Genomic DNA, 18624 nt, shown 5'->3' on the forward strand with positions numbered 1-18624 from the left:
CAAAGCTGTTGCTAAACTACATTTGCTGCTGCTGCTGCACCAGAGAACTAGAGAACTAAAACCATAGTTCAGTGAAAGGCAGAGAACCACAACTCATTTGTGCAGCTGGGCCATGCAAACTTTGCATTGTGTGGAATATTGCCTTTCTACCTTTGCAGTCTCCTGCCCCTCCTTGGAGGGTCGTTCCTCAGCGTTCCTCAGCGTAGCCTCACAAACACTCCTCCTGGGCTGCAGGCTGGCTGCTTCTTTATTTTCTTTTTGTCTTTGCAAGACTTGGCAATTGTCTCAGCTTCCTGAAACAAAGGATATTCAGCCATTAAACAGCAATCACTGGAAGGGTTTAAAATCTATGACTGTGAGTAAGGACAGAACACTGTGTTCAAACTGAAGCTGGGGGCAGAGCATAGTCCCAGGGCATGGGATGGCAGCACAGCAGTGTAAGTGGAAGGCCCCTTGGCTGTAGCAGTCACTCAGAGCAGTTCTTGAAAATAAACCTGCCTTGGTAGTTGTCTCCAGTCCCAGCCAGTAAATCCAAAGCTCAGCTAGACTTTTTCAGACTGTTGTGGATAAAAACAACTACAGCCACACTTCCACCCTAGGAATGGGGCACTCTGTGCCATAGTTATTCTATATTTTTAAACCTGCCAGGGAAGTATAATGAATCATGTCTTAAAGCAAGCTGTTATTAGCCTGGGGTCAGATGATGACAACAGAAGGACTAAAATTCTTGGGATGAAAATTCCTGTGCTTTTTCATGAACCCTAATAATCTGCTTAAAAAGCTATTTTCTATGACTCACTCCCTCTGGACCAGTGAATATTGAAATACAGTGGTTACACTGCACAGCTGCCCACAGGGGAATGGATATGGCTCCATCTCACAAGAGCAGATGTTGGGCTGCTTAGAACATTCCTCCAGAGTGGGTATTCTTGACTCCTCTAGTCAGACGAAGGACTTAAAATCTGAGTTGCCCATGTTGCCAGTGACGAGTCGTTGCCTGACTTTTATCCTGGATATAACAGAGCCATACAAACAGTTACATAGACAAGGCAGTGCAATGGCCAGGGAAGTTAAGTGGAGCTCCAAGAACAGCCCTGCCACGTGCCTTTTCCACTGGCATCTTTTCCTAAGAACCAACAGTGTTACTGCACACCAGTCCCCACACCCATAGGGTAAGGAATATAGGTGCTTCATCCAAGGCTGACAACTTGACTGGATGACAAAAACCTGACAAACAGGATTTTGATTGTCAAATCAATTTTCGAGAGTTATATTGGGCAGCAAAAGGTCTGAAATGCCAGCTCACCTGTCCCCAAAAATGAGCATGTGAACTTCTGATCTATCCTCAAGATTTCATTTTTTGAAAAGCTACAGTTTTTCTGCCTTTGCCTGCTAAGCCAACCAATAATTCATATCTGTGTGTATATTCTTTGCTGTGAGAGGGCTGGATAATTGGGATGATAGCAGATGGCATACAAGAACACTCTCTGCAATCAGCCACTGCACACATCAATAAAGTCCTGTACTACAGGAGGACAATAAAGTCCTCCATCAACTCACTTCCCAGTCTGGTGTAAAAGAGAGAAAAGCAAACCTGTTTTGAAGGAGTTTTGAAGCAAAAGAAATATCCTAAAGTATAAGCTGCAATTGCTACAAAACCCGCCAGCCAGGGGGTGGGAGCTGACACAGCAGGTTGACACCTAATGCGAGCAGCCAAAAAGCTGACCTGGTTAGAAGGGGAAAATTACCAGGAAAAAAAACACCAGCTGAAAAATGCTGACAAAGAAAATATCTGCCAGCTAGGGAATTGTGAGGCTGAGAACCAGAAGCATCCTTGAAAAGTGCAGCTGGCCTCTTTGAAGTACAGCTGCGGTACCTAGAATTCAGAGCCATACCAAGATACCACCAAGAAGTGCAAAAACAAGAGACTGTAGGAGCAATTGACTGAAAAGGTGGAAAATACTCTGGGAAATAAAAAATGGTCTGAAATAATAGAAAACTCATCATCTACTGGCTATACAAGCTATGTAGGTGAAAAGTAAAAAATTAGAAATGGAAACATCAGCATCTATTGGTGGCTTACAGTGGTGGTGTCCTCTTCCCTCTTACGCCTCTATGATATAAAAAGGCCTTAATATTCAATTCAAAATGGAGCCTCTCTGTCTGAGAACTTCCCGTGCCACATGTACTTTTCCTTTCCTAAACAGACTGAATTCTCTGCACAAACTTTCTATGAGATCCTGGACTCTCACTCAGGATGCCTGGCTGATTCCAGACTCTGTGACATAGATCATCTTTGAAGTGAGACTGTTATTTTCTTTGTCCCCCTTTGGGGACCCATGGTTATGATCTCTCAACTCACAGGCTCACCCTTTAGGTGATGACACCTCTCCTGAGGCAGCAGGCCAGTCGCAGGTACCAGGTACCAGCCAAGAGGAACTGCCAGTCACTGTATATGCATGTAGAAGTACTCAGGGATCAGTACACTCCTTTTACTATTATGCAGAATATTATTGGTGCTTCTCTGCCAGGGTACAAAGAGAAACTGAGAAGCAGAGATACTGTTAGAACAGACAAAGGCTCCTGCTCACTTCCATGTCCTAAGCTAAAAGCTGCTAGCACATTTTTCTCTAGTATTTCCTAGCACCATGCCTAGGAATCTTAGAAGGAACAACATGCACAAGCTACAGGCAGTAGCTTCTGTCCCACGCACTGGGGGAGTGTGGCACTCACCATGGGGACAGCAGGGGGGATGCAGGTTTTCTCCAGGCTCTCCCTAAGGTGGCTTATCTCAGCACGGTAGTCATCCAGCTGGCTCTCCAGCTTCTCCCGCCTGACTCGCTCATACTCCAGCTGGGCCTCCAGCTCCCTCACAGCCCTGTCAAAAGCAAAGGAGACAAGCAGAGCATGAACTACATCCAAACCTGCCCTGGCCGCTCCACGTGGTACTGTGCCTTTGCCAGGGAGCAGGTTAGTCACGAAGAAAGCAGTGCAGTACTCTTCACACCAGCTGTGCTCCTGGCTCCAGACCCTTTGTAACAACTGTATAAACAGCAGCTTTTCCATCTCCGCTGCCAGCTGTGCTCAGCGCAATTTGACCACGAGATGGAGACGTCTACCCACACACCGAGCCTGGGGCTCCTGCAGCCTGTGACCGGGTCCATCTCCAGCTGTGGGAGAGGAAGAAGTGCCCAAGGAGCAGCTAAGTTATTATGAAACAGAGAAAAAGCATAAGGCTGGGATTCTGGAAGGGTCATGCAAGCTGTTATTTGAGTATTCCTCATTCGTGCCTAAGCCAACCAGTAGGAAGGATGTAGCAGCACCAGATGTAAACGAAAAAGCTGCCCCTGACCCCTACTCAAGGGAAACTGATGCACTGGTTCACACACAATTGCACAAGATCTCACTGGTCACATCCACAACAGCTCCTAATTACTTGAGATTCCGCAAACTGTTTAGCTGAGACATGATTCACATATATTCTAACAGCAGTTGACCTCAGCAACTGAGTCATCTGGAATTGAGCCGGCTCTTTTCTAAATCAGGATGAATCAGCAAAGATGGAAGATCGGTAAAAGGAAAAGGGAGACATCTGTCCTGTGGATTCAAACAGCATGGCAAAAAAGCTGTCATCAAGAGCTAAGGCATTTCCTGGAGAGAAGAACTCCTGACTCATGGGCTCAAACCAGCCTTAAAGACACTGCAAGAGTGGCCTGTGCTCAGTGTTCAGGGGACAGCCAACTTCTTGCACACTTCAAATTAAAGAGGCACAGCTCCAAAACTCTGTGGTACACACATGGTGGCAATTTTTTCCATGCAATGCAGCCTGGTTAAAGCACTGTGCAGTGGTTCACACAAGGCCTCTTACAGCCAGAAAACATGGACTAGAGCAGAAATCTTCAAAATCTGTTACAGTGGCCTTCCCAAGTAGCAACTCCTGCTTTTAATCAAGCAAAATGGTGTTGTCATTAAATATTTGTAAGTAATAGGTTTTCTGGCCTATGTTAGAAGCATCTTGGTGTTTACCCACAGATAGGTACCCTGAGAAGGGTAGGTAGGTATGCTGAGAAGCACTATTTCCATTTGAAAAGGATAGTTTGGGGCTAGGTATGCTTTCCAGCCTCCACAGGTGAGAAAGACTCTTCAGAGCCTCACAGTTTTTCTAGTTTAGCCATCCATGCCACAGAAAGCAATGACCCTTATAGAGCCCCATCAGAGCCCTCTAATAGGCACTGTTCTATCCAAAATGAACACTAATGTATGCCTTTAGTCAACAGTGACTTTTCCATCATTAAAAACAGATTTCTCTAACATAGGTATCAACACCTCAGCTAGTCACCCTCCTCCTTTGAAGCCAGGAGAGACACTCCTAGAAGTGATGAATCATACCTGAAATACGTGTCTAATTATGCCCTGAAAGTGCCTACATCTCTCCAAGAAGTCTAAAAAGGAGCTCAAGGTCACTAACTCAGATGCAGGTATCTGTTAGCTATAGCAGACATATCAAGTTAACAAAGACGGACTTTCAGCCTAGGCTGAGTCAAAGGGTGACCTGGAACCAAAAGAAATCCTGTCCTCAGTTTCTTGGCTCAGATATGTCTGTAAAACAAACTACTTAATGGCAATTTGTGACACCTATTACATGCTCCAGATCTACACAGACTGGTAAGTCTGCTGCCTTCGTGACGGCATACAAGCCCTCTGGACAAGTCTCCTCTCAGTAACCAAAAAAAGACAGTGATTTGGGGTGGTCCAAACACATTACGGAGGTGGTTATCTACAGAGACTGAGATCTGTGGGTAGCCAAATCTTTGACAGGTAGAGGTGAAGACAGGCCTGTCTTTGGATGCTGCATTATTCTTTAGGCTCTAAATCTTTGATAGACAGAAGGACTTTTCTTTGAAATGTAGACAGTCTGTCCATCAAATCACCTGACCAGTCTAACAGAACCCTTTGATTTAAAGGAGACACTGAGAATTAGACAGACATTATGAATAGTTCTTCATGGGCAAGGGCAGGTTTGCTTATAGTTTGGGTTTTTTTCTGTGGTCTGGATACAAGTTAATGCTTTCCTGAGCATAGAAATATATTACCCTTGACACAGAAATGTAGCAGGTCACTGAATAATCTCTGCTGTATATGCACTTCCATGCAAGCCATGCTAAGACTAATGCCTTTTTTCAGGTTTATTAAAGTGCATACACATCTTTGGCATCCTCAGTGGAAACAAAACAGCCAGGACTTATCAGACCTACTGCACATACACTGCAGGAAAACCTGAAAGCCAAATAGATGATCTTGCCCAAGAAGTGTAGACCTATCAAGCACTTCTGTTGAGCTGGTGGTAGAAGTTTAGAAACGGTCAGACGAATTGCTGCAGCCCATTTCTTTTTGACCTGGTTAAAGTTGGCAACTGGAAAAGACAGACTGGGCAAAGCAAATTTGAGTGTATGTCAGCCTTAAAAAAGGCTTTAAAATGGGCTCCATGAAGTTAAACATTAGGAGGGCAAAATGTCCTTACTTCTCAGCTTTCCTTTCTTCTCTTTTCATCTTCCTCTCCTCTTCAGTTATCCCTCCCAGCTGTCTGTAGTTGCTGTAGGCAATTTCTAGAAGTTGCTGAAGTTCTTGAATCTTGTGATAGGCCCTTACTGTAAGACAGAGTTCTCCAGGTAGGTAAAATGCATGGACAAGGCAGTCATGATGGAATCCAATAGTCTGAAAAACAGTCTCATAAACACAGAGCAGAAATCACACTGCTCAGCAAATACTGAGCTACAGCTGACACCCACACTGCAAAGAGATCTCAAAAACAAGTAGCAATCCAATACAGTTTCACCAACATGGATTAAAATGGTGTAACAATTATGTTCTGATTGCCCCCCGCTACGCTTTCTAATTTTCCACAATTTGTTTGAATGCTCAGTGGTACAGATATCCTGTCAACTATCACATCTTACAACAGAAAGGTCCCAGCAGTTAGCAGGAACTGTGCAACTATGACTATAATGTCTTTATATCAACTTTTTCAAACAAGGAATGATGGGAATACAGTGCTTACTCCGTGCATTCCTTTTCTCTGCTTTATCCAGGGTTAAATCTTCTTTGCTATCTGTACTCCCTTCCACACCATGTCTTTCAAAAAACTTTATGTTGTTTGCATCTAGTTCTTCATCACTAGAGTTACTGTCTCCAGTTCTTGGTATCAGAAGTTCCACAGCTGCCAGATGGGCACATCTGCACAGAGAACAGTTAAACCAACACTGAAATACGCCCATCATCCGGAAAAACACGTGTGACAGAAACTCTCTGAAACTGTCCATGTTCCCATTTATCAGAGGGGTTTCAGGATTAAAGGAAGCACTGGTACACACACTATGAGCAGCTATCTATCTGCTTTTTGTAATATTCTTATAGTGTGAGCTCTGCCTCAATGGAATCTTATGGCAATGACTCCTACATCAGAGGTATCTTTTTCCTTTGCAGGATTTCTTAATTGAATCTCAACAGAAACTGCATTATTTTTATTAATGCAAAAATCAGCTGGCCTCCACTACTTCTCAATTACTTTGTACGACAAACTGTGACCAGACTGGCTCACAACTCTCCTTTTTCAGATCAGCTGGTTTTCCTTTTTTTGTCTGACCTTGCTGAAAAGAAAATTAAAATAAAATAAGGAAAAAGTAAAACCTTTCATAGCTACAATACAGCTTTGCTTAGCACTCAGAGCTGGAATTCATGGGCCTGATCTGTTCTTTCTCCATCACTGAAAATCAGGATTAATTCCAACAAAGCTGACATGATATTGATATACAAATAGTAAGTAAATAAATGTCAGAGCTACAGGATATGTACTGCTACCTCTTGGCTACATCCTTTGGAGTCTCTCCAGCATCATTTGTAATGTCACAGTCAGCTCCCATTTCAATCAACCACTGTAAGCAATGGATATGCCCCTGTTCAGCAGCTAAAGGAAGGAAGGTGCACACAAGTAAGTTATATACAACTGTAGGGTTTCAAACCTAAAACGTCCTCCTCTTGTCATTCTTTGACATGCCAGAGGTTGGGTTCTCTAAGACACCACAGGGGAGATACTATTTCAAGAGAAGCCTATGTGTCAAGATGCTCAAATCACATGGGTACACACAGTTTCAGGGAAGCGTGGTTTGGTGACTCTTTCTAGTTCCAGAAATGTACTGGCAGCTCTTCCTGGACACAAGTTAAATTAAACTTGCCCAGTTCCATGTGTTGAGCATGAGACACACAAATCACTGCTGCCTCACACTCTCTTGCCTGTGTGTCCTAGTTCGGCAGCCAAGTGCTGTCACCTCTCCCTGGCTTTAGGCTCCCATGTACCAGACACAGCTGGTTGCCCCAGCCTGTGGTGTGCAAAGCTGTCTCATGGAGGAGAGAAGTAGGGCTTTGTGCTGGAGCTGTAGGTGCATCATTTCTTAGGGCAGACACTCAAGACAACACTTCTCAGCAGCAGCCTCACATGCCAGTCATATGATCTGGCATGGCCACTGCTCATACCAGGTGGTGCCAGGAACGATGTCTTACATATGGAAGATGATATTTGGCAAGTCTAGTTGAAACTGTACACTATTTTTCTCAAGGAAGAGTAAATTCATTTCTTGATAGCACTCCCTTTTGGATATTTGTTATATTTGTTTTCTTACTGAGATAGGGAAATGAAATTACAATATCAGGATGTAAAGTCTGGGGATGAAACAATTGTAGGTTAGCACCATTCCAAGAAAAGAAAGTAGGAAAAAATGCAGAAAACATTTTAAAATCACTACATAACTTTTTTTAATGAGAACTTCAATTATGTTTTTTAAAATTCTATCATTGTATCTAGTCAAAAACAAATGTGGGAAAAAGGGGTAAAAGCATATTACAAAAATGCCTCCCTGTTTGTTTCCTCTCCCATTTTTCTCTTTCAGACATTACTATGAAACCCCAAACACAAGAGGATTATTTTTTCTGTAGTGCTAGCACTCCACTACATGTCAGGGTGTTAGATACCCGAAATTTACCTTCCTTCACAGCACCCTACCAAATGACTTTGTTGTGATTTTTATAAAACATCCCCATTTTGTTGTGATTTTTACAAAACATCCCCCCAGTACTGCTATGTTCAGTAAATAAAGGCCCAGGCCACAATACAGACCATTCTTATACCTGATCAGACAGACATTTCTAAAACCCACATTTTGCCTGATTAAAAAAAAAAAAGAAAGGCTAAAGAAAGAATCCCAATATTTAGTTTTCCTTTTAGATGTTGATACCTCTCTATTATAAACTCTTTTTCCTTGACTACAGCTTGGTGATTTTGTCTTTAAGTGACACCTACACACAAATACATCACCAGATATCTTTTTTGGGGTTGCACTTCTGAGCTCTCACAAATGAGATGCTGTTTTTCATGAAGTTTATCTGATGAGCAGCCACTTGAAAAACAAAGTAAACACGTCAGCAACAAACAGTAACAAGCTGAAACACAGATCGTAATTACTGACCTTTGTGCATGAGAGTGTATCCCTTATCATCCCGCTCATTGATATTGATTACTCCACTTCTCACTAATCTTCTAAGCACTAACAAGTCCCCTTTGAAAGCAGCGTCATGAGCTGGGAAAGCTAAAACTGAAAATGAAATGCACATGTTTCCAAACAGATGCCAGTAATTCTACTAAACATGTTGGTATTTGTCTCTCACAGCTGGCCACTCTCATAGCAACTTATGTATGGATGCTTTGTATTTAAGGAGGCTAGTGCACCTTAATTGGCAAAATGCAGCTGTGTAACTAGCAGCGTTCACCACAGACTTGACTAAACATGTCTTGGTTATGACTACAGGCACCTCACACAGTTAAGAAATTAATTTCATAGACCTGAAGTAACAAGTATAGCTTTATTTTACGATTGAGATTGTACTACTGGTGGTAACTGGAGTAATTTGCCTGGTTTGAATTCCAAATATATAAACTATTTTATTTCTCATACTCATACAGACAATTTGATTTTTCTAGTTATCTTTTATAGACAGGGACTACAGACAATATACTTTTATGCACAATGAAAAAAGACTAGCAGATAAGGACAGTAAGTTCCCAGAAGTAGAGAGGTGAAGGTACAGTTGTCATATCCATGTTCTGCTGAGGGGTCTCCTTACAGACCTTGCCACATTTGCATCCTTTGGCTGTTCTGACTACCATAGTTAGCAAATAACCTTCATTTCAGTGGGACATTTTCAGGCTAAGTTGCTATTCAATGCAAGTAAGAGATTTTGTGCAGACAGATCTGCAAACTAATTAAAATTATACAGTTTTTCTGGATCTTTGCTGGAGTCTAAAAAGAACGTGGGCAACTTGGTATTCATAGTGCAACACAGCGTGATCACGGATAAACCTAAGACATCTGTAAAATCATACTGCATATCCCAGCCTTTAGCTACCAGTAAATGTAGTAAGCATTAAAAAGAAGTTCTTCCTTATACTGATAATTAAAATGTTATACGTCTGCTCACACAAGTTTTCAGAATCAAGCATTTCTATGGAATTATTTATAGTGCCTATTTTAACTGTATCTTGATCCATACTCACCTTCCTGTGCCTCTGGATGCTCCCCCTCTTTTTCCATACCATCAATATATTGCAGAATATTATCTTTAAAGAACTGTTCAGCCAAGTCCCTTGGAGTCTCTCCTTGGTCATTCCTGGCTTTCAGCGTGTGTGTGACACTGGCCATTTTCCCAACCAAGAACTTAAAGCAATGCAAGTGTCCTTCCACTGCTGCCAGGTGGGCTACAGCACAAGGTGAAACAAAGTGTATTAGAGCAGAGCCCTGCTGTCCATGGAGAAAGCAGTGCTCTCACCACTGGTTAGATCTGGATCATCCACCAGGGCTTGAGCCATCCAGCACTGCACAACAAGTAAGAGCAGCCTCAGTTCAATAGGGCATGTTCAGCTCCTATCCAGGACAGAGATGAGCTCTATGCAAAGGAGGTAGAAGAAAGGTGTCAAGGATAGGATCTGCAAAGGAGATTCCCTGGCAGAGCTGACTCTAGGAAACAAAACAACACTCCCAACAGACCACTGGGCACTAGTTAAGAGAGTGCACTGCTGGGGTCTCATCTTCCCCATGAACACAAATCTCAGTCTTCAGCAGCTGTCTGACCTCGCTGTCCTGGGATACCCAAAAGGAGCAACAGCAAGCAGTGTCCTTGATGAGGTGTTAAGGCCATTTCTGCTTTAGGCCCACCTCTACTGTGCCACCACAAACAAGTTGCATCACACCCTCAGTCACCCCAACTACAAAAGGAGGACACTGACAAGCACTTTGCTGGGTAAAGTATTCAAAGGTACATTCCTCACCTGACCTTCAGGCTATGAAGAGGTTTAGTTATTTATTACTACTAGAGTGCTGGGCCTATAAGAAAGCAAGATGTACCAAACACAAGCTGATTATTTTGAAATGAGTAATTATTCTCTAGTCCCATTAATGGGAAGAACTTGCCAAATAATGCTTATTATGTGTTCTCCATGACAATGCTCTGTAAAAGCTGGCTAATGTTCTAGAGGCCAAAGGATTAGTTTGTCTCCAGGTAAGAATCCCACTATCTTCATAGTCAATCAACAATGTACCCAGGATCTAGAAAAACCATGTCACTTCATTTGGGTTACACACAATTCTCTATAGCAAACCATTCACAGCTTCCCAGAGCGTAATTGCTCTAAAAGGTGATGGATATTGGTTTTACAGCAAGATGACAATACTTTGATACAGATGATTGCTCAAAATCTGAGCTTAATTGAAATTAGAGCCATTTTTCCCACTGTCTGAATTTTATTCAGTGAGTGAGTTACTCAGGGAGAAGGGAAAAGAAGAGGTACCATGCTAAAGGTAAGTACTGATTAATAGTCAGCTACTGAAAAACTGACTCAACCCTTATGAATCCATTTTCAGATACCTAAAATCTCCAGGATAAAACTTCACCTCTTGGAATTAAACTTTTTTATCAGATGTTTGTCCTGTGCAGAAAGCAATCAAAAAAGTTCAACGTTTTCTGCAAAGATGGCAAGGGGAAAATAGATTAAAGAGTTGTGCTCTGTTCAAGTCTTTTTGCACAGTTTCAGTGGAATGCTGTGGAATACACATAAAGGAACTTTTCATAGGTGGCTTAACCTGCGTGTGTCTTAGTAGCCAGTACCCAACATGTAACTGTGCCATCCCATCCTCAGTCATGCTGAGCACCTGCAGTTGAGACTAAAGTCAAAGGGTACTGTGATGTTAACACAGTAACATCAAAACATGCAGCTTAGTGCCAAGCCCTTTGAAAAACCTTGTCTCAGGCATCACAAACAGGCAGTGGTTAGTTGGTGTTGGTATCACAACTTCTCTGTGTTTTATCTTGCCTTTCATTAAGTCAGTCTAACGCTACTCACCCTTCTCAAAGCCACAAGTGAAAAAAGAGTGCGAAAAATATTTATAATATGTTTGACTAGTGAGCAATAAAAGAAATATGGATGTGGCCCAAAAATTAATACAGAGAGAAAATGAAATGTTGAATTAATAATCACAGCCCATTCTGTACATTGAATGAACCACAAGATTTTTTTTCTTCCAAAAAATTAGCATGCAAATTAGCAAAGGCAATAAGACCCTCTGCTGTAACACACACATGCAAAAAGTGCGGCCAGTTTTTAAGTTTTAGATGTCCAGCACTGCAACCTCAGAAAATTTCTTTCAGTATTCTCTTAGGAAAAATTATAGCACTGTTCAGCTAATCTTGAAGCCGAAGTGTGCAAAGATAATCTAAGTTCACTTCGCTGTTACACAAGCTGAGGCAAAGCTGGTCTGTACAGTGTATCAGTTCTACTAATCTTTTAGGAGCCATGTTCCAAAGCTTTTTCTTTCCTTTGGATGACAATATGATCAAATGAAACAGAACAAAGGCTGGAAGATCAAGCTTCTGTAGGATGTCAAAATACAACATAACCAATTCTCTACTAACCAGTATATACAGAGCATTGAAGTAGAACTGGGCTGGCCTCTGCTATATCTCCACAGAAGTCTGTTATGGGAGAAGTGTTTCCAAATGCAAATAAAGCTGCCTTCTACACTGCCACCAGGGTGCCTAACATCATGACCCCTTCCTGCTAATGCACCAGATCTCCTGCCGAGATGCAGGAGCCTCATATCTTCTAAGGAGACCTAGGTTTGCAAAACAGAACATAGCTCTCCATTTCCTAGGTAAGTAGCTCTTAATAGAGGGTAAAGGATTTTAAGAAGGGATTTAAAACGAGAACTCCGTACAAGTTATAGAGGAAAAAAATATGGTCTTTGCAACAAATAATATGACAAACCATAAGAAGGAAAATGCTAAAAGGGAAAGGATGCAATGAGAACCCAAGACAGGAACAATACCATTCAGCTTACAGAGGATATTGAGGCAGTGGCATGGTAGGCAGAGGGACACTGGAGAAACTATGAAGAGCAAGGAATAAACACTGCCCACTTTTTTGTGCCAAAACGAATATGCTCATGATTATGAAAAGAGAACATGCTACAGACAATACAGAAAGATCAGTATTCCACAAATCAAGATGAACGAACACACAATCTGATCACAGTGGCACAGCCGTTAAAGCCTGGCACAAATTCAAAAACTAGCACTTAGCAGCTGAAACTGCCTCCTGCTGCACCCACCCATCTCCTGTGACCTCCACTGGCACACCTGCTCCATCACACACATAGGAGATGCTGCACTATGCAGTGCTCTCAATCAGGCTCATCCTGCTCCCTACTCCAGCACCCATGAGCTCTGATCCTTGCCAGCAGCAGCAAGAGGTGAATGGGATACTGTTAACAACAGAACTATACTTTGGATTTAATAAATCCTCCCATCATGAGAAAAATGGACTATCTATGCTAACTGCATGGAATCAAATAGCAAATGTTGCTGCTGTGCATTACTTGAAATTTGCTCAATTATCACAAAACACAACAGCTACAAACCAAAGGCTTAAAAATGTATGATTTATCCTGATATACCTGGAAGGTTTCCATTGTTATCCACATCATCGATACATGCTCCCCATCGAACAAGAAGCTGCAAGCACCCCAAACGACCATGAAAAGCAGCATAATGAACAGGTTTCCAGTCATTCCTGTCTGAAACATTTACATTCTAAAATGAAAGCAGCAGGTTAATTCATTCACTTCTGAATCTTAGACACAAGAGAAATTTTATATATAGTAATCGGCTATTCATTGTGTTATATTATTTAAATCAAATAATATTTTTCAAAGTTCATACCATATATGCAGTTCCCATTCCAAGACTTTTCACACTTTTACTTAACACACTTATAAAGGGTGCATTTTTAGACACATTTTAGTATCATAATGACCTGTAGTGGTCATTACTCTGTAAATATGCAACTGGATTTTTTTCTTTTTTTTTTTTAAGTTTATGTCTCCTTTACTATAGAAGATTTGTACAACTGCAAAAAATGACCACCACCCCAGCACCTGATCTATATTTAATGACATCCTCAGTGGAATGTGATTTACTTACATTATTGATTCTCTCTAGATTTTTGAAACATTTTCCTAAATGTATATTACAATTTAAAAAATAGAAATTTACCCTAAAAATAAATAAATTCACCAACAGTAATTAATGTACAGTCTTAAATCTCAGTTTAAGCTAGGGGCAGTTTTGTTTGGGAAAAGCTACCAGCCTGTCTCTGCACTAGGGCACTGCAGGTAGAAGTGTCTCACCGCTCCACTTCTCAGTATGGTCTGCAAGGTGTAGGACTGCCCGTGGGCTGCAGCCAAGTGTGCCGGCGTGCACCCACGGTCATCCTGAGCTTCTGTGTTTGCTCCATTCATTAATAAAGCCTAAAAGAAATGCAAAGCAGAAGTTCACTTCACAAGCTGAAAAAGCAAACACTGCCTAGATGAACAGGTTACAATGATCAGCAGGATAACTCTGGGTTGACCTCAAGGTCCTGGCACTGCACAAAATAATCTGTTTCTACAGACAGTGCAAATGAGTGCAGTGGTTTTAAAATGAGTGACTTCATCCCAGATGCCAAGACACCAAGATGAGCTAGCTACTCATAGCTCCCTTAGGAGCTTCTTCAACTGATCTGCATAATGACTTTGTCCAAAATTAAGGTCTGCCCTACATACTTTTGCTTGAGAGTGAATATTTACACATACCTGCATGCAGGCATCCTGCCCTCGGATGGCCGCAAGGTGAGCCGCTGTCCACCCTCTGACAGTCACATGAGTCGTGTCAGCTCCATGCCAGAGCAACCAGTGAAGGCACTGCTCAACCAAAACCAAAGCAGCTTTTATTAAGCTGTTCATACCATGTATCTGAGGCACATTTTAACTAGAATTTATCTGTCGATGTGACATTTCAAAACAGTACTGGAATACTTCACTATGAAATGAGATCCCAGAGCATGCCTTAGCCAGATATTTGGGCATTAGAAACTTACAGGTAAGTTATACTTTCCAGGTTTCACCCAAGGGTACAAAATGTGCAAATAACCTACTAAATCAGACCCTAGCATTGATTTTACAGTATGGCTTCTTAATTTTACTCTTTCAGATTTAAAATGTAATCTGTGAGAATATTCACATGGCGTGAGGTAAAAGCAATGGAAAAAACAATGCAAACATCCTCACATGAATTCCAGCTAAAATTGCTCGTAGGCAAAATACCATGAACTAAATTCAAAACCTCATTTAATTTATTAGGCTACTTAGGTCTATGTAATCCCATCTCTCTTCTCACTCTTCCATGGCCTAGTTTTGTTTTATTCCCTTCTTCCAGCAGATACTATTGCTTGCAATGGAAAGCTTTATGGACTATCCAGAGACAGCTAGAGGGACAGTTAAAACTTTTTATTATATATTATTATAATTTATTATCTTGTTTCAGGCCATACTTCAGCTCTGGTTCCTCCACTATTTCTACCAAGGAGCTTAGAAACAAATAGAAGACAGATAATTGAAAAAAGTCTAATATATCAATTGCAAAGTAGAAGAGTCAAATGAAAAATGACAGAATTTACAGAGGCAGAAAAGGGTGGATAAGCAATCCAGTTTTGGGGCTGACAAAATGATGATTATCATTTTCTTGACAGTTTCTCTACATGGCAGAAGTAGCACTGCACTTATTACTTCTTGAGTTTAGCAAGAACTTTACATGCTTTTCTTCAGGACATGAATGGCCTTGTTGCTTCAAGGTTAGATTGCTATGAAGACTGAATAAGAAGGCTACAAGAAGAAAAGCAATGTTGTGTTGAATACAGCAGTTCAACCTTTCTGGAAGTTCAAAACATTCATGCAAGCACCTGCTGATTTCTTCATCGTTATTCAACATTTTAATTTATTAAAATAGAATGTTTTAAGACTACTTCTATAGAGAACGAGGCATGGGACATCGGTAAACAGAATGAACATGTTTTCATGTCACTTTTTATCTGTTTCAATCACCTTCAGAACATTTTACACATTCTGTAGGATTTTCCAGGTCTCTCAAGAGAAGAGGAAAACACAACAGGGACAAAAGGAGGTCATGAGTCTGGAAGGGAGGCCATAAGGCACATTTTGATGAGTAAGAAAATCAATGATTTAGTAAAATCTGACAAAGTTGATTAGGTGAAATGTCTGGGGCTTCAGAAGAAAAAAAAAAAGAAAGAAAAGAAAATCTAAAATGCTGTAGTTCTGCTCTAGGTGAATATATTTAATGAGAAAAGCAGCCAGAGATTATTGATTCAGTTTGACTCAAGATAGCAATGTTGTGTCCAGCCTCTCCCAAAGAAGGAAATATGAACATACAAAAACCTGGCTGTGACTAAACACCAATGTAATGTTTTACCTCCAGACTTCCGGAGTGGGCAGCACAGTGCAAGGGTGTGAATTTGTGGACAACATCCACCTCATTAACACCAGCTCCACTTTTAATCATCAATGCAAGCTGTTCTACATCACCAGCTTTCACTGCTTCATGCACACTAGTATAATTTTGCTTCTTCTCGACAACTAGTGAGGAACAATAAAAGGGCATTAGTCAGTTGCTTAAATCAGCAACATATAAGAGATACATAACAAGTGATGAATCAAAGAAACATCCGTGTGATAGCTTCACAAAACCAGCTAAAATGTCCAGAGTAACATATGATTGAGATTCATATCAGTGGAACTCCTAAGTCACTGCTGTTCATCAGGAACAAAACAATATGCCAAAACCTGAGACACGCATGGCCCTTCAGCCCCAGTAAAGGGCCCAGGAGTAAAACCCAGTAGAAAGATGACAAGAAGCACAGGAAGAGCAGGAAGTGGAGATACTCCATGTTAGCAAGTGCCAGAGCAGGTTCACCCCAAAACTGTCTCTCTTCTTAAACTGTGGGTGGCCATCACAAACTCTTTCATTAATCACATTTACAAATATAACACCAGGAAGGCTTCTCACTTGGGCAAACAAGCTCTCAGCCATCACTTCCCAGGTGCTCCACATGCTGCTGCCAGCTGCCTAAGGACTTAGCACAGCATGGCATATCACACTGGAGGGCACCAGAGCCTTCACCAAGTGAGCATACCATGTAACTGCTCTTGACTGAGCTACACAGATCATCTTCAGGATAAACTGACGTCAAAATTAAAGGCAGTTCTTTGTACAATATGCTAGTCATCCTGTGTTGCTCTCTTGATAGAATTACAGCATTGTTCTGTCACAGCTCACTTTTCAGCAGTCTGATATTTTGCTCCCACCAAAGTCAATAACATTTTCAGTGACCTCAATGGCACAGAATGAAACTCTAAATGTAGAAGCATAGGGTAAAAAAAAATATTCTGTCACCAGGCCATGGAATCAAATAACCTATGTCCTCCCTTCAGGCTTTTCCACTGATTAACTACATGACTGGAAACAATGGGAGTTACATATCCAAATCCCCTGGCAACATCTTGATATCTTGACAAAACTTGTAAATAGAAATATGAGATGTAAGTGGATCTAATGGCTGAGGGGACTAGCTTCAGACAGCCAGGCATGAAAGGAAGGTAAACCAATTAGTATTCACCTTCTACAGTAGTCATTATTCCAGTACCAAAATGTACTAACACTGTTTGATTAGGTTTCACGCTGTTAGAAGTCCTGAAGAGGTGGGCTACTGTTTTGCAAGTCAAGCAAGCATAAAACTGTAGGTCTTAAGTTATTAAGTGTCTCAGCTTCTCCACCTGTGGAGAAGAAATGGTAGAAGTAGACTGTTACACAATTTGAGGTAAAAAATATTAAATAATATAAATGTGATATTGCATGAACATGTTTGTAATATATGTAAAAAAGCACTAAAAGCAGCCTGTGCAGTTTACCAGTGCCTATTTTCACGTGCTCTGTAGTGTGATAGTAGTGCTCAGGCAGATTTGGGTTTGTAACAGAGAGGAAAGAATGGCTGAAGCTGTTTCAGTACTCCAGGCTGACAGGAACACACCCTGTGTGTGCTATAACACACCATCAATCTTGTGAGTGCGTGTAACTCCACTTCCACCTCCCCTGCTCCCCAGGCTGCATCACTGCTTCGCTTAGAAACTGTGACTCCATCCTGCAAAATACTGTTTGAACAAAGAGCAGCAGCACAGAAACACAGAATAGGTTAGGCTGGAAGGGGCTTTGGGAGGTCATCTAGTTCATGTTTCTGAATAATATTTAAGAATGTTTTGTAGTTTGAGTTGTTTGGTTTGGGTTTTTTGTTGTTTGGTGGGTTTGGGTTTTTTTTAAGAAACAGTATCACCAGGATATAATTTTCCCATAAGGGAGAAATTTCTCATTATAACAAGTGAGGGTTAGAGATTGCAGCCCAATTATACAACTTTAAATCACAGGCAGATCTGGCCGATTGCACTACTTGGCAAAGTACTACTGTGTTTAACACAATGTTACAGTGCAGCAACTTCAAGATCTTTTTTTTTTCCCTTTTTTGTTTTTTGTCCAGAAGAAAGCAAACAACAAGGCCCACTAGCAGAAGAAATACTGTCTCCCCTCCCCCTCTGGAGACCTGCAGCTGCATGGAGACAGATGCCCAGGGGGGATGGCTGCATGGCTGCCTGACACAAGACAAAGGCAGCAGCCCTGGGTCTGAAGTTCAATAAACAGCTGTTAACATCAGTTCTGTAAAAAAATACAGATTTTCAAAGTGAAGGGCAGGCCCCACAATTTTAGTACAATTTCTATTAAAAAAAAAAAAAAAAAAGAAGGTATGAAAGGTATCAAACACTGGACGTCCTAGGAGAAAACTTTGTGGAAAAAATTAACTAAGGATTTTGAGATCAGTACCTACCCAAAATTCAATTAAAGAGATTAAGGGAAGAAGAACATGGTACAGAACAGGGGAAAGAGGCACTGTTCGGTGTTGCGACGCTCCCGTAACACACAAAGACAATCCCGCACAGCTCGCCTTTGGCAGCAAGCTCCAGGGCCGCGGGAGCCGCCAGCCCAGCCCGGCCCGGCAGGCCGGCCCGGCCAGCCAGCCAGTCGCCCGGGGGCAGGGCGGGCGAGCCCGGGCGGCCAGCGCCGCTCCCGCCTTTCCCCGCGCGTCTG

At 41.7% G+C, this 18624-nt stretch overlaps 1 protein-coding gene across 1 annotated transcript; it reads right to left on the reverse strand.

Annotated features, from left to right (window-relative positions):
- Nucleotides 1–13: 13 nt before the first annotated feature.
- On the reverse strand, nucleotides 14–17280 carry ANKRD42 (ankyrin repeat domain 42). Its single transcript, XM_018071143.2, has 12 exons — nucleotides 17108–17280; nucleotides 15904–16067; nucleotides 14232–14339; nucleotides 13788–13907; nucleotides 13056–13191; nucleotides 9605–9805; nucleotides 8520–8645; nucleotides 6859–6964; nucleotides 6059–6234; nucleotides 5522–5648; nucleotides 2734–2878; nucleotides 14–293 (listed from the first exon to the last, which is right to left on the reverse strand). The coding sequence occupies exons 1-12, from the start codon at nucleotides 17121–17123 to the stop codon at nucleotides 198–200; spliced, it is 1521 nt and encodes a 506-aa protein (XP_017926632.1). The 5' UTR covers nucleotides 17124–17280; the 3' UTR covers nucleotides 14–197.
- Nucleotides 17281–18624: the final 1344 nt, after the last annotated feature.

Source organism: Manacus vitellinus, unplaced genomic scaffold, assembly GCF_001715985.3.
Source record: "Manacus vitellinus isolate BGI_N305 unplaced genomic scaffold, ASM171598v3 scaffold_2_pilon, whole genome shotgun sequence".
In the NCBI taxonomy this organism is placed as follows: Eukaryota; Metazoa; Chordata; class Aves; order Passeriformes; family Pipridae; genus Manacus; species Manacus vitellinus.

What these genes read in the sequence shown, in the direction of transcription:
- ANKRD42 (XM_018071143.2), bottom strand. An exon ending in TAACAATGGAAACCTTCCAG is followed by an intron (nt 9,806 to 13,055) that starts GTATATCAGGAT and finishes CTTGTGCTGTAG; the next exon opens with CCCACCTGGCAGCAGTGGAA. An exon ending in TCCCCCCTGCTGTCCCCATG is followed by an intron (nt 294 to 2,733) that starts GTGAGTGCCACA and finishes CCTTTGTTTCAG; the next exon opens with GAAGCTGAGACAATTGCCAA.